Raw genomic sequence first — 13,499 nt, 5'->3', positions numbered from 1 at the left:
TCCCCCCCCCCCCACACCGCCAGGGCTTGAGCAACTCCGTATCCGTCCCCACCACTTTGGATGCTTAGATGGAGGGAGGGATGAGCCTCAGTGGAAAGTTTTTTTTTTTTTTTTTTTTTTTTTAGCAAGGCTCCCCAAACTCCCTGTGCTACTCGGCCAGGCATCGTTTCATGACGCCCAAACCCCTACGCCACAAAGAGCCGCCAGAAGGACCAGAGCAAATCGATTGCCGCCAGATGACCCAGAGAATGTCGCCCTTGGAGACACGATAGGGTAATTCGCTATCGTGAGTGAGCAAAAGCCTCACTATTTCAACCTCCAGCATCTGCCTGCCGCCAAGGGACACATCGTTGCGCCCGACTGTGCGTTTCCTTTCACGGCTTCAAGCCCGAGATGTGGCATAAGAGCGATAGCTAGGCACTACGTCACCGTCCGTCAACGCCTAGCCAATAGCTTAAAATCCGAGGCTGAACGTCGCCGGTACCCATCTGCTTTCTATCTGTACCGTATCTTTTTCAAGCACCCAGTTTGGGCCTGCCCATACAGACCGGGCGAGGCTATGCCCGTGTGTGTTGTGGGGTGACAAAAAATGTCGAAAACCAGGCAGGATGAATAAAAATGGGTATCTCGCAAGCATCTTTTTTCTCGATTTCCTTCTCTTTTCCTCCATCTTTCTCTATTACTTCTTTATTCCTCTCTCATCCACAAAATAGCACAGTCACTTGGTTTACGCTCACCCCGACCTACACTGAAACTATCACGACCAGAGAGCTGCTGAAATGGAGGACACCACCTTTGTCACTCTTACACCTGTCAGCGCCCTCGCCAAACTGGCACTGAGCGACATCGTTGAGACCCACATCAACAGTCGACAGAACAAGTACCAGGCAGACGATGCTCCGCTCTTGAAGAAGATGGCTGTCGAACTGACGATGAGTACGACAGCGAGATCTTTTGGCCGAGACGCGAAATAGCGCGACGGGTGTCTCTTAAAGGGGATTCCAACACAGGCTACGCAAGCGAGAGTTTCCCCGAGTCTGAATCCGAGCCCGAGGGTGCGTCTAGCGAGGATGGCATGGTGTGGGCGGGCCACTTTTTCCTAGACTTCACACACCTATTATCGATCCGCAGCTTGGGTGGACCGTAGGAAGACGCTCGCCTGATAGCGACGCTCCGAGTCCTGATCTAAGCCTTTGCAGGACTTTGTTCGCGAAATAGCATCACATCGGCATGCGGATTTTCAATGCGCGATTCAACTTTGCCTCTGATACTAGGGGGCTGTGCATTTCTCCCTCACGGTCGACGGCACCCTCACGGTCGACGGCACACCTGTCAACGGCAAGCCCCACAGCTTGAACAAGCACAAGTCGGTGATTTCGTTCGGTAATTAGCTTGACTACGAGCTCGAGTTACACGCCGTTCGCTTTAGGCAAAGACAATACCTTCTATCAGCTTCGCAACAAGAGGCTGAGGAGGCTGGAGCTCCGGAACATGTCGATGTTGATATGGGAACTCCGCTCCAAGTCACAAGGACGATTGGTCCGTGGACCGTGGGAAAGCCCCTAGTCAGAGGCGGCCAAGGCAGAGTCTTCTTTGGTTCTAATTCAGACAACGAAGCGGTGGTGCTGAAAATAGTTCAACTAACAACTGATGATGAAGAGGGTCTCGTTCTACGCGAAGTATCAATAAACGAGATGTTGACGAATCTCGCCCAAGAGAAAGACACCGCCGGCCGAATTCTACGGCAGGTGGAGGTGATTTATGGCAACAATGAAATTGTGTCTGTCCATAAGTCGGTCGTGGGCTCGACCTTCTGTAGTCTGATACCTCAAAGCAGCGAGTTAGTATTCTACATACTTTTGCGCACGGAGTGCGGCTAATGCGTCACTTGATATAGAAGGAACGACAGAAGCATATCGATGGAGGCAGCTCGCGTGTTCTGTGATGCACTCCTGGGTGTCTAGATCTTACACCACGCAGGCTGGGTGCACCGGGACTTGAAGCCAGCGAATATTGGCCTCATAGGGACGCCCCAACGATCGGTTCTCCTCGACAACGGTACAGCCGGCTTCATCGGAGAGCCCAGGGGTTTTCTGAGGCCGATGCCGGCATGCGGAGGCACGATCCCCTATCTTGCACCAGAGCGCGAAATGGAGCCTTACAACTACTCGGTCGACATATGGGCTATGGGGGTAATCGGGTACGGGATGATGTATGGAAGTACCCATTCGTGAAGTTTTCTCAGAACCCGTGACGGTTTGACAGGCGCCAGTACGAGTATGAGCGACGACTGTTTGCTGAGAAATACGAGGAATCCATGGCGACACTGGCCGGTGACTACTATCAGGCGTGCAACTCTCCGGTCCCAGGTTACATACATTGTGACTTATTGAGTTATTGTTTGTCATGACAGGCCGAGACTCGAGCGACGCAACTGACACGGGTTCCGGCTCCTAGTTGGAGCTCTTCTTAAAAAGATGCTGAGGTACCAGTGGGCAAAGGACAATAATGAGACTCGCATCAATATCGACGAGGTTCTCTCTGATTCAAACTGGGGAGAGTTGGGAGAGTTACCGGACGTGTCTTGGGCGGAAGCCAAAACGGTGCGGCTCGAATGATGGGTGCAAGCCGAGCGGGGGAAAATGGACATTAACAATAGAAGGGGAAAGGGGGGCCCGACATTTAGCGGTATACATTACGACCTTGCCGATTTTGAACATCAAGTTATCCGTACCTTGTATCTAGTTTCGTTTCGCGCTTATTTCGCATTTGTCAAACACTCAAAATACACTCGTTTTGCTCAGAGATTTCGTGCGCAAGACGGGCACTTTGTTTGAAACGCACACGCAGGGCAGAATCTGTATTGAATACGTGAAATAAAGTATCGTTCCACAAGATTGAAATCACATCACGTGAAGACGCCTCCAGGTCAGGTTTGCCCCACGCCATGGTGCATTCTACGCGAAAGTATCCGTAAAAGGTGCAGCTGCTGTTTTGATCCAGAAGTTCGGGCAGTCAATTGAATACCTCCATACCTTAGCTGCGTACGTGATAATGGATGTCTCAGCTCCCGCGCCGGCCCCTGTTGTACCCATTTCCAACCCGAACCAAAATGTAAGCCTTTCCTTACCAAGATAATTATTGTTGGCTCATTACACGGCACGTCATTGACATGAAGCCTTGGCTTGGTGCAGTTCTCGTGGGACTTCAAAACCCCAGCCCCTGTCACTGGACCGCCGTCCACGCTCCACGAAAGAAGAGACCATGCCCAATTTATCCAAGATCTCGTCAAAAAACTAGAACGTGCTATTGAAATAAGGGAGGTACATATAAAGATGCTGGGCGAAGAAGTTGTCAACAAATATCGAATCGGCCATGTGCCGCAGGAGGTATGGGCTGAACGTGAGAGGAAGTTGCAGGAGTGGATCGACATGGTCAACCAGACCGACGACGACGACAACGACGATGACGACGACGACGACGACGACGACGAAGACGACGACGAAGACGATGGTAAGTGGAGCCCGTGGGACACGGTAGACCCGACCCCATCGGGACAACGAGATCAACAAGCGCACATGACGCCAACACCGTCCCCGTTGTCGGACATTCGTGCGCCTAAACCCCCGGCGAGCAGGAGACGCGGCCGGGATCCCAGCGCCGACGACGAGGAGGAACAAGAGCGACCCGCCAAGATTTGCAACACCACTGCCGCCATCACCGCCGCCACCACTCTAGAGCCAAGTCAGCGGGCCGTCGCTGGGGCCGGGCCGCGGCGATCGGCTCGTCTAGCTGCTCGCCCCGAACCACGACGGTCGGCTCGCCTGGCTGCTCACTCAGCCCTTGCCCCTCCTGGCAAAGCTGTGCGCTCAGCTGCTCGCCCAAACCGGAAGAAACCTGCTCGCGCACCTACTCGCTCGTTGGTCGGCGCAAGGAGATGACGGCTATTCTTCATTGTCTTCCTGGCAGGCACACTACGCCATGGCGCACACAAGCACACGCACATTCAATTCGCATTGTCTTGGCGGCGATAGACGGGCGAGATTGCGGGGAACCGGACTAGAGCACATCGCTAGAGGCTGCTGCCGTGGGGTTATTAAGTATGTATCCCGGTAGGCAACATGGATAGATAGCCCGAAAAGGCACTACGGCGCCGAGCGCAGCAGCAGGGGGTAGAGTGGGCCTACTCGACACATGCCGCACCGGCCTCGGCAACGAAAAGGCAAGAAGGCCCCGGTACCTAGCTGTCGCCCGTCGCCCCGGCAGACTCCCGGCACGGTACGGGGGCCAGTTCAGAGCCTGGGTTTCGAGGGACTGGAGGACGCGGTGGTGTTGACAATAGTCAGTCAGGGGGGGGTCACACATGCGGAATGCATGTGGGATGCGAAACCTACCTTACCTATTATATTCATGCAGAAGCACCTACCTAGCTAGCTACCCTACCCTACCCTACCCTACCCTACCCTATCTAGGTACCTAGGTAGCTGCCGTACTCCGTACCACAAGCAGCTAGATGGCTGTTGGGTCTCACCTCTTCACGGGCAGCAGCAAGCTGGTCGGACATGTCGGACTAAAAGCACTCAGCTCTACTGTGCGAAAGCTTGTCTGGGGTTTCCTCCTTGGCTCGTCCTCAAAAAGGGGAAATCTTACTCTTCGCTCAGGACTGGTGTCGGGTCGGGGAAGCATGCAGCCCTGGCCGGACCAAGATTTCACGGCGAACATGGAGCATGGTTAGAGAGGAGGAAGGGAGGAAGAGGAGAAGCATCGGAAAAAGATGCGCAACATGGCTGCTTCCCTTCACAGAGCTAATCGGTTGTTCTTCTTGCCCTGTGTGTTAACACGTGAGGTACTTGAAGTCTGTGCCATTGACTGACTGGGAGGTAAGTAAGGTAATGTAACTATTTCCTGCCCCTGACCGCCAACTTCAAGGTCGACACGTCACTTTCTCGCCTGGTTTAAATGTAACCCGGTATTGGGGGACGAACTTGGCAAAGCCACAGATATTGTACATACAACTCCGGGTTGACTTCGAAACAAGCAATGATGAGGCATGCCAGTAGGGCTGATGCAATCCGAGAAGAGCACAAAGACACAGCAATTGTGTTGAAACCAGTGTCACAACCAGAAGGCATACCTGGTAACTTTCCCTACGTCCTTGTTCGTTCACGGGGCTCGGGAGTCGGCTCCGAACTCGGTAGGTATTTTCGGGGTGAGAAATTCGGCTCCGCTTACTACGTGTCTTACACAGCATGTAAGTAGTACTGTAGGTAATTACATCGAAGGCAACGGGGCTATTGGATCACGGGCCGTGGTGCCCTGAGTTAGATGAAATAAGAAAGGAGAAAAACAACAACCGCGGAAAGAGGTGAAAGCAAAGTCGAGCTCCTGCAAGAGGAATTCAACGTCTCACGATGTTCACGGAGGAAAAGCTTGGATAAAAAATACTGCCAAGGATAAAAGGAACTGACTAGCACGGGGAAAGCACCGAGGTTAACTTGTTGAGTTAGGTAACCTTAACAACCAATTACAGGCTCTACAGCGAACAAGGGGGGGGGGGGGGGGGGGGTTGGCTTCGGCACACCGCGGCAATACGATTGTTGCCCCTCCCTCCGCTTGAGCGGCCAAGCTCCTAACTCCCCACTCAACCAGCACTGAGCAGGCAGGCCAGGGGCCAGGGTCCAGCTTCTTGGTCAGAGGAGAATAAATACCTAGACCTGGGAAATTCCCCAGACCATTCCCTGTCGCCAATAGGTTCCAGGTTGCTATTGACTCAATTGACTCGTTACGGGCGACAGCGGAACTGCAGAGCTGCAGCACGACAAGTCAACCTACACCATGTCTGCTGTCAATCGCGGACTACGACAGGCCTCGAGAACATTGCGCCTGCCCCAGACCCAGCAACGCCTCGGCCAGCCATCATCAGCAGCAGGAGCGTTGCGGCCGTTGATAGCCAACAGCACCTGCAGCAGAACCGCTGCGACCCCCGCTCTCGCAACACCGCGCAACTCGTCGGCTTTTTCAACAATGGCTTCGCTCCAGTCTGCTGCCGCCGCGGCCGCCGCGCCCTCGCCCGCCTCGCACCAGGGCTACGACGCCGAGGTCAAGGACATTGCCGACTATGTCCACAACAAGAATATTGACTCGGACCTTGCCGTGCGTGCTCCTCGCTTGCGATTGGGCTGGCTGACCGACTGACTAGCTGACTGCCTGCCTCCGAACAGTTCGACACGGCGCGATGGGTCTTCATCGACACGCTCGGCTGCGGCCTCGAGGGCCTGCGCTTCAAGGAGTGCACCAAGCTGCTCGGCCCCATCGTCGACGGCACCGTCGTGCCTAACGGCACCAGGGTCCCCGGCACCCCCTTCCAGCTCGACCCCGTCAACGGCGCCTTCAACATCGGCGCCATGATCCGCTGGCTCGACTACAACGACTGCTGGCTGGCTGCTGAGTGGGGACACCCCAGTGACAACCTCGGCGCCATCCTCGCCGTCGCCGACTGGGTCACCCGCACCAACAAGGCCGGCGGCAACATCTTTGGCGGCAAGACCTTCACCGTCCGCGACGTGCTCGAGGCCATGATCAAGGCCCACGAGATCCAGGGCTGCCTCGCCCTCCTCAACTCGTTCAACAAGGCCGGCCTCGACCACGTCGTGCTCGTCAAGGTCGCCAGCGCCGCCGTCGTCAGCAAGCTTCTCGGCCTCTCGGAGAAGCAGACGGCCGACGCCGTCACCCAGGCCTGGGTCGACGGCCAGAGCCTGCGCACCTACCGTCACACCCCCAACACCATGTCGCGCAAGTCGTGGGCTGCCGGCGATGCATGCCAGCGCGCCGTCAACCTGGTCCTCAAGGTTGCCAAGGGTGAGCCCGGTATCCCCACGGTGCTGTCGGCCCCTGTCTGGGGCTTCTACGATGTCCTGTTCAAAGGCAAGAAGTTCGAGTTCCAGCGCCCCTATGGCAGCTACGTTATGGAGAACGTGCTGTTCAAGGTGTCTTATCCTGGTATGTTCCTCGTCGTCCTCAGTTGTTTATCGCCTCTCTAACGCACCCTACAGCCGAGTTCCACTCGCAGACGGCCGTCGAGGCTTCGCAGAAGATCCATAACCAGCTCAAGTCGATGGGTAAATCGGCTGCCGACATCAAGGGCGTCACATGCCGGACCCACGAGGCCTGCATCCGCATCATCGACAAGCAGTTCAGGCCCATGGACAACTTTGCCGACCGCGACCACTGCATCCAGTACATGTGCTCCGTCATGCTCGTCTTTGGCCGCCTGACGGCTGGCGACTACACGGACGGCTCCGAGGCCGCCACGTCGCCCCTCGTCGAGTCGCTACGCCAGAAGATCAAGTGCGTCGAGGACCCCAAGTTCACCACCGACTACCACGACCCCTCGCTCCGCACCATCAGCAACGGCCTGACGGTCGAGCTCAACGACGGCACCGTCCTCCCCGAGGTGGTCGTCGAGGCGCCTCTCGGCCATCGTCTGCGCCGCGACGAGGCCAAGCCCGAGATCCTCGCCAAGTACAAGCGCCATCTCGAGCCCCACTATCCCGCCGACAAGGTGAAGCAGCTGGTGGCGCTGAGCCAGGAGCCCAAGAAGCTCGAGACCATGTCTGTGGACGAATATGTAGATCTGTATGTTGTTGAGCGTAGCGAGTTCGTGTAAAACGGGGGTTCTGTCGTGCATGTTCTATATACGCATATATAAATGGGCCGATAGATGCTTGGAATAAAGCCTTTGAATTGTCTCACGGCGTATCCACGTGTAGGCCGTTGTTTTAGGCTCTGGAGGATGTAAACTCGCACTAGTCAAGGCAGTCTAGAGGTGCATGCCGCCGTTACACTGTGTTCCTGCTTGTTGTTCCAAGTACCTGCGGGCAGACAGCTCGGGCGGAAGTGAAAACACACACAAGGTATCGTCACATCACAGTGACACAGCAGCAATCCGCCGAGGGAAGAGAATACACTCAAGATTGGAGATGTCCCGACTACGGTAGAGGCAGTCATCCCAATGGATAAAATTAGTAAAACATTAGCAATTGGTAGGTAGATATAGAAGCGAAAAAAGGTTGCAAGCGGTGGAAGAATAGTAGAATAGTCAGGGCTATTCTTCCACCAGCTGCAAAAAAAGAAGTCATAAATAGAAAAACCCTCTCATTCTCTCCATCCCGTCTCTTTCGTATACCGTCGCCCGTCATTACAATCCGAAGGAAGCAGAAAAAAGGAACTTAGAGAAGCCCCCCGAAAAACCCCAACTGACTATTTCCAATCCACAAGATACCATTACCCCCCCTCCCCTCCCATTCCTTCCAAACAATAGAGTAGAGCAAAGAAAGAAATCAGCCCCCGTGTATTGCCCCTCCCCTCTTTTCCAAACAGAAAATGCCAACCGTCCCTGAACTGCCATCTCTGCTCCGCTCCACTCCGCTCCTGTCACGCCCCCATTCGCCCATTCACCCATCCATGAAATGCCTTTTCGCCAAGCTCCTCCGCTGTTGAAAAAGAAAGAAGAAATAGAAAGGCCCCCCACCCCCTAAAGCATATGGTAAATCATACATCTATCTCTTCGTGATCTTTGCGTGCTTTAGTCATTGTCGTGATCATCTCTCTTGTCACCCGTTCCCATAATTTCACATCATGGTCTTTCTTTTCTTGTCATCATCAACCATATACGTACGTACGTGCGTACTCACTCTCGGGTTTTGGAGTATCACGTCTTGTTGTCGTTGTTGGTGTTGTTCTCCTTTTCCTTGCCACTCTTTTCCCCACTGCCAGTCCATCGCTTCCACCACCAGATCCCGTGTCCACCATCACCGCCACCGCGGTGCAGAGGCGATCCCCACTCGCCGCCATCGTCGCCGTGCCGCGGCCGCGAAGCCAGCGTCGTCTCTCCCGGGATCCACGCCGCAGACACGGTCACGCACAGCTCGCCGGCGGGCGTCGTCGCGGGGAATGGGTACACGCCAGGCGGGAGGCGGAGCGTGCGCGCGCCGTGCCCGCCGCCGCCGCCGCCGGTGCTGTAAGGCGGCCGCGTGTGCTTAGTGCGCGTCTCAATGTCTGTCGTCGTCGATGTGATGTCGAGGTAGTGGTACCGTGTGCTCGTTTCATCGTCGATGATGGTCGAGTACGTGGTGGTCAAGTCGCTGATGGTCTCGAACGTCGTGGTGATGTTGCTTGTTGTAGACGTGGTGGAGGTTGTGGACGTGGTAGTGGTCAGACTGGTGCTTGTGGACGTCGTTGTCGTCCGCGAGGTTGAGGTTGTAGCGGTTAAAGAGGTGCTTGTGGAAGTCGTCGTGGTCGTCGTCCTTGAAGTCCCGGTTGTTGTCGTGCTTGTCGTGGACGTTCCTGTTGTTGTAGTTCTCGAGGTAGAAGTCGTCGTTGTCCGTGAAGTGCCCGTGGTTGTGGTGCTTGCCGTGGACGTGGTGGTGGAAGTTGTGGACCTAAGCTTGGTTCTGGTGGATGTTGTGGTGGTCTGACTGCGCGAGGTTGACGTCGTTGTAGTCAGAGTGCTCTTCGTTGACGTAGTGGTTGTAGTTGACGTAGTGGTTGTAGTTGACGTAGTTGTTGTAGTTGACGTAGTGGTAGTGAGGGTGCTCGTGGTTGAGATGGCTGTGGTAAGAGTGCTGGACGTCGAAGTTGTGGTCGTTCCCCTGTGTTTGGTTCTTGTTAATGTGGTGGTTGTGCGTGTTTTTGACGTTGATGTAGCTATGGTAGTCGTGCTTGTGGTAGCAGTCCCCGTAGTGGTAGTGCTTGAGGTCCCGGTTGTAGTGGTGCTCGAAGTAGACGTAGCGGTAGTACTTGTGGTGGATGTGGTGGTGGTGAGAGTGCTTGAGGTCCCAGTAGTCGTTGTGCTTGTTGTCTGGGTTCCGGTTGTGGTAGTGCTTGACGTCCCTGTTGTTGTGGTGCTCGTTGTCTGGGTCCCGGTTGTGGTAGTGCTTGAGGTCCCGGTAGTTGTGGTGCTCGTTGTGGTACTACTAGTCTTGGTCCTAGTCGTCGTGGTGCTAGTAGTCTCTGTGCTAGAAGTAGTGGTTGTGGTGCTCGTCGTCGAAGTTCCGGTTGTCGTGGTGCTCGTTGTTGAGGTGCCGGTAGTAGTGGTGCTTGTCGTCTCGGTCCCAGTAGTTGTACTGCTTGTAGTCTCCGTGCCGGAAGTCGTGGTTGTGGTGCTAGTAGTCTGGGTGCTAGTAGTTGTTGTACTCGTAGTCTGAGTTCCAGTCGTTGTGGTTGTGGTGCTCGTGGTTTGTGTACCAGAAGTGGTAGTTGTCGTGCTAGTAGTCTGGGTCCCGGTAGTTGTGGTGCTCGTCGTTTGCGTCCCAGTAGTTGTTGTACTCGTAGTCTCTGTGCCGGAAAAGGTGGTTGTAGTGCTCGTCGTCTGGGTCCCGGTAGTAGTAGTGCTTGTCGTTGCAGTCCCAGTAGTCGTAGTACTAGTCGTAGTGCTTGTTGTGGTGCTAGTCGTGGTACTTGTTGTTGCAGTCCCAGTCGTCGTGGTACTAGTTGTGGACGTGGTTGTGGTGCTTGTCGTTGCTGTCCCAGTTGTCGTAGTGCTAGTAGTGGTGCTAGTCGTGGTGCTTGTTGTAGATGTCCCAGTTGTTGTAGTGATTGAGGTAGAAGTGTCAGTTGTTGTTGTACTAGTCGTAGTGCTTGTCGTTGCTGTCCCAGTTGTTGTTGTGCTCGTGGTAGTGCTTGTTGTTGCAGTTCCAGTCGTCGTAGTACTAGTTGTGGACGTGGTTGTGGTGTTAGTAGTAGAAGTCCCAGTAGTTGTGGTGCTGCTTGTTGAAGTCCCCGTGGCTGTGGTGCTAGTTGTGGTACTCGTTGTGGACGTCCCCGTAGTGGTGGTGCTAGTTGTTTCCGTCCCAGTTGTTGTAGTGCTACTAGTGGACGTCCTAGTAGTTGTGGTGCTCGTAGTAGTGCTAGTCGTGGTACTAGTTGTAGACGTTCCCGTCGTGATAGTGCTGCTTGTTGAAGTCCCTGTGGTTGTGGTGCTCGTCGTTGATGTGCCAGTGGTTGTAGTAGTTGTGCTGCTCGTTGATGTGCCAGTGGTTGTAGTAGTTGTGCTGCTCGTTGATGTGCCAGTAGTTGTAGTACTGGTTGTTGAAGTGCCAGTTGTTGTGGTACTGCTGGTTGAGGTGCCTGTAGTTGTAGTGCTTGTCGTCTCGGTCCCAGTAGTCGTAGTGCTCGTCGTGGTACTCGTTGTTGAAGTCCCAGTTGTTGTGGTGCTGCTGGTTGAGGTGCCTGTAGTCGTAGTGCTAGTTGTAGACGTGCCAGTAGTTGTAGCGCTGGTTGTGGCAGTCCCAGTAGTGGTAGTACTACTTGTAGAGGTTGTAGAAGTTGTAGTGGCAGTTGTGGTCCTGGAAGTGGAAGTGGTCGTGGTCGTGGTGGTCGTAGTGGCCGTGCTGGTTGATGTGGCTGTACGAAGCTTTTTAGTTTCAATAGTGAATAGTCACTCCTGTCCTCCTGGAGCTCGGGGGGGTAACAAGGGTACTCACATTTTCTGATGCACGAATAACTCGGGTATGGCACAGCAAAGGTGTTTGTATACGATGGGTACACTCCCAGCTTGTTTACGGCGTAGACAACTGGGCCGGTTGCTGACCCACATGCGGTTCCTGGGCTATCCACGCATCTGATTCGGCATGTCAACATGGAATCAGGGTTTGTCGTGCTCACGATTTGGTTGGAGCAATAGCAGTCACTTCACCGACATTGTAAGCAAAAAGCGCTGCCCATGACGGGGTGATATAGATACTCACACGCCATTGATCATGCCGAAAGCGTCATAGTTTCTCGTGTTGCATTGCGCTGCACAGTTCTCGAGCGTCGCCGGGGTAAAGCCTGGGACTTGGACTGATAGAGCAGGGGCGAAGACTCCCGTGACTCCGCCTTGGTTCAGAGCCTGCTGGGGATAGCAACCATATATGTAGTAATCTCTTGCGCCGCCCACTACATGGAGAGGGTGGACCAGGGCTGGTACGGCGTTGATGGTTTGGCTCAAGGGGTACAGTCCGAGGGGCAGACTATGTGGCGGTCCAAAATAGCTGCTGTCGATATCATCGCATTCGTATAATACCTGTGTGCTGGTGCTCTTGTAGCCGGGGATCTGGGGCGTGTAGCAGCCTTGAAGCTCCGGGTTGATGTAGACGGGATAGTAGTTGGACGTCCCGCAGCATCGTGTCGTGGTTGGGTCGCAGTCCCCTCCGGCTCTACCATTATGTTAGCAACGGCCATTGTCTTCTTCGGCCTCACCGGGAGGGACTAGGAGCAAGATCTTACCCGTTGGGAGTATTGCAAACATGGGTGCAGTCTCCCGGGGTTGGTAGCAGCTCAGGATGCACTCGATATGAGGGATAGCCAAACGATGTACCGCAAGTACACTTGACCGAGTTCGTGCTGATAATCACGTCAAGTTAGCTAATTGGACGAGGTCGGCACTAGGGGCGGCGGACTGCATCACGAACCCCTGAGGTGAGCCAAAAACTAGCGGATATCCCAGGGCGGCGCAGGTTGAGAAGCAATCGTCAATGCTGGTAAAAGTCTGCTGGGCCCGAGGATCTTGGGTTGGGAAGCCATTCGAGATTGAGTAGCAGCCAAGATACTTGTAATAGTTGGCCAAAGTCGCGTTCAGAGTTGTGATGGGCGTATAGAGGGGGCTGGCAAACGTCGGGTCGATATAAACTTGGGCATAGTTGCCGCCGCCACAAGTCAGGAGGGAGTTGCCGCCGCAGGGCACGTTGCAAAAAGTGTCAAGGCCCGGCACGAGAGCCGCTGGCAGCTGGAGACCGCAGTTGCAGTTGTTGTCCCTGACTGCCGCATACTTGAACCCAAATCCCCTGCAGACCCGGGCGCAGCCGACCGGTGACATGGTGTTATTGTAATTGCTGCCAGGATCCCAGTCTGGGAAACTCCTCGAAGGATCGCCAGAATTGTACGCCTGCGCGTTGAACTGAAAGAAGTTTGCTCCTGCTTGGTTGAGAAAGTCTGCATAGCATCCTAGGTAGATGAAGTTGTCACTTCCACAACTTGCGATCTCGTTCTGCACTGTGCCAAAGTAGCCCTGGGCGTTGACCGCGCCCAAGAGCCCGGCCAAGGCTACGAGGGCCCGGCCTGTTCGGTTCGGCCATCCCATCCTCGCGCACTGGCCCTTGTGGTCTCTGCTCAACGGGGTGGATATGATATCTAAATAGTTAGTTGTTTACACAGCCTGGGGGAAAGGGGCTTAATAGATGAGCCAGCTGTTAGCTGGCAGTTCTTGGAGAGGCGGGTAACGAACTGAATGCAAAACGAAAGACAGAAGCAGCCTCGTTAGGAGAGGCAAAGCTCTCACAAACGGACGGGTGGTATATTTGAGGGCGAATCGACGCGATACCCGCGTCGCGACGTGACCTTGCCGTGCCCTTCGCGCCTCCACGTCCTATCTATGCGGGCCGTGTCGAGACATCTTCGCGGCGAGAAATGGAATGTCCATGTCGGCGCAGAGAGATAGACGAAATGAAGGCCCAAGACAC

General features: G+C 54.7%; 5 protein-coding genes across 5 annotated transcripts; 3 read left to right on the top strand and 2 right to left on the bottom strand.

Annotated features, from left to right (window-relative positions):
* Positions 1-779: 779 nt before the first annotated feature.
* On the top strand, positions 780-2,457 carry B0T26DRAFT_681162 (uncharacterized protein; the record flags this gene model as incomplete). Its single annotated transcript, XM_060440613.1, has 8 exons — positions 780-936; positions 1,011-1,078; positions 1,275-1,383; positions 1,430-1,539; positions 1,662-1,815; positions 1,981-2,212; positions 2,266-2,369; positions 2,414-2,457. The coding sequence occupies 8 exons, from the start codon at positions 780-782 to the stop codon at positions 2,455-2,457; spliced, it is 978 nt and encodes a 325-aa protein (XP_060290360.1).
* Positions 2,458-2,871: 414 nt separating this feature from the next.
* On the top strand, positions 2,872-4,000 carry B0T26DRAFT_502042 (uncharacterized protein). Its single transcript, XM_060435379.1, has one exon. It carries the CDS (start codon positions 3,336-3,338, stop codon positions 3,939-3,941), a length of 606 nt encoding a protein of 201 aa, XP_060290359.1. The 5' UTR covers positions 2,872-3,335; the 3' UTR covers positions 3,942-4,000.
* A 1,835-nt stretch (positions 4,001-5,835) lies between these two features.
* On the top strand, positions 5,836-7,666 carry B0T26DRAFT_744301 (2-methylcitrate dehydratase; the record flags this gene model as incomplete). Its single annotated transcript, XM_060444398.1, has 3 exons — positions 5,836-6,153; positions 6,222-6,999; positions 7,053-7,666. The coding sequence occupies 3 exons, from the start codon at positions 5,836-5,838 to the stop codon at positions 7,664-7,666; spliced, it is 1,710 nt and encodes a 569-aa protein (XP_060290358.1).
* Positions 7,667-9,373: 1,707 nt separating this feature from the next.
* B0T26DRAFT_501957 (uncharacterized protein) lies at positions 9,374-11,819 on the bottom strand. The gene is made up of 3 exons (XM_060435378.1): positions 11,748-11,819; positions 11,484-11,689; positions 9,374-11,413 (listed from the first exon to the last, which is right to left on the bottom strand). Exons 2-3 carry the CDS (start codon positions 11,594-11,596, stop codon positions 9,706-9,708), a joined length of 1,821 nt encoding a protein of 606 aa, XP_060290357.1. The 5' UTR covers positions 11,597-11,689; positions 11,748-11,819; the 3' UTR covers positions 9,374-9,705.
* B0T26DRAFT_657680 (WSC domain-containing protein) lies at positions 11,744-13,120 on the bottom strand (the record flags this gene model as incomplete). The annotated part of the gene is made up of 3 exons (XM_060438801.1): positions 11,744-12,197; positions 12,268-12,368; positions 12,449-13,120. 3 exons carry the CDS (start codon positions 13,118-13,120, stop codon positions 11,744-11,746), a joined length of 1,227 nt encoding a protein of 408 aa, XP_060290356.1.
* Positions 13,121-13,499: the final 379 nt, after the last annotated feature.

This window comes from Lasiosphaeria miniovina (assembly GCF_030549165.1).
Source record: "Lasiosphaeria miniovina strain SMH2392-1A chromosome Unknown B0T26scaffold_8, whole genome shotgun sequence".
Lineage (NCBI taxonomy): Eukaryota > Fungi > Ascomycota > Sordariomycetes > Sordariales > Lasiosphaeriaceae > Lasiosphaeria > Lasiosphaeria miniovina.
This window is presented reverse-complemented; position numbering and strand designations above follow the sequence as displayed.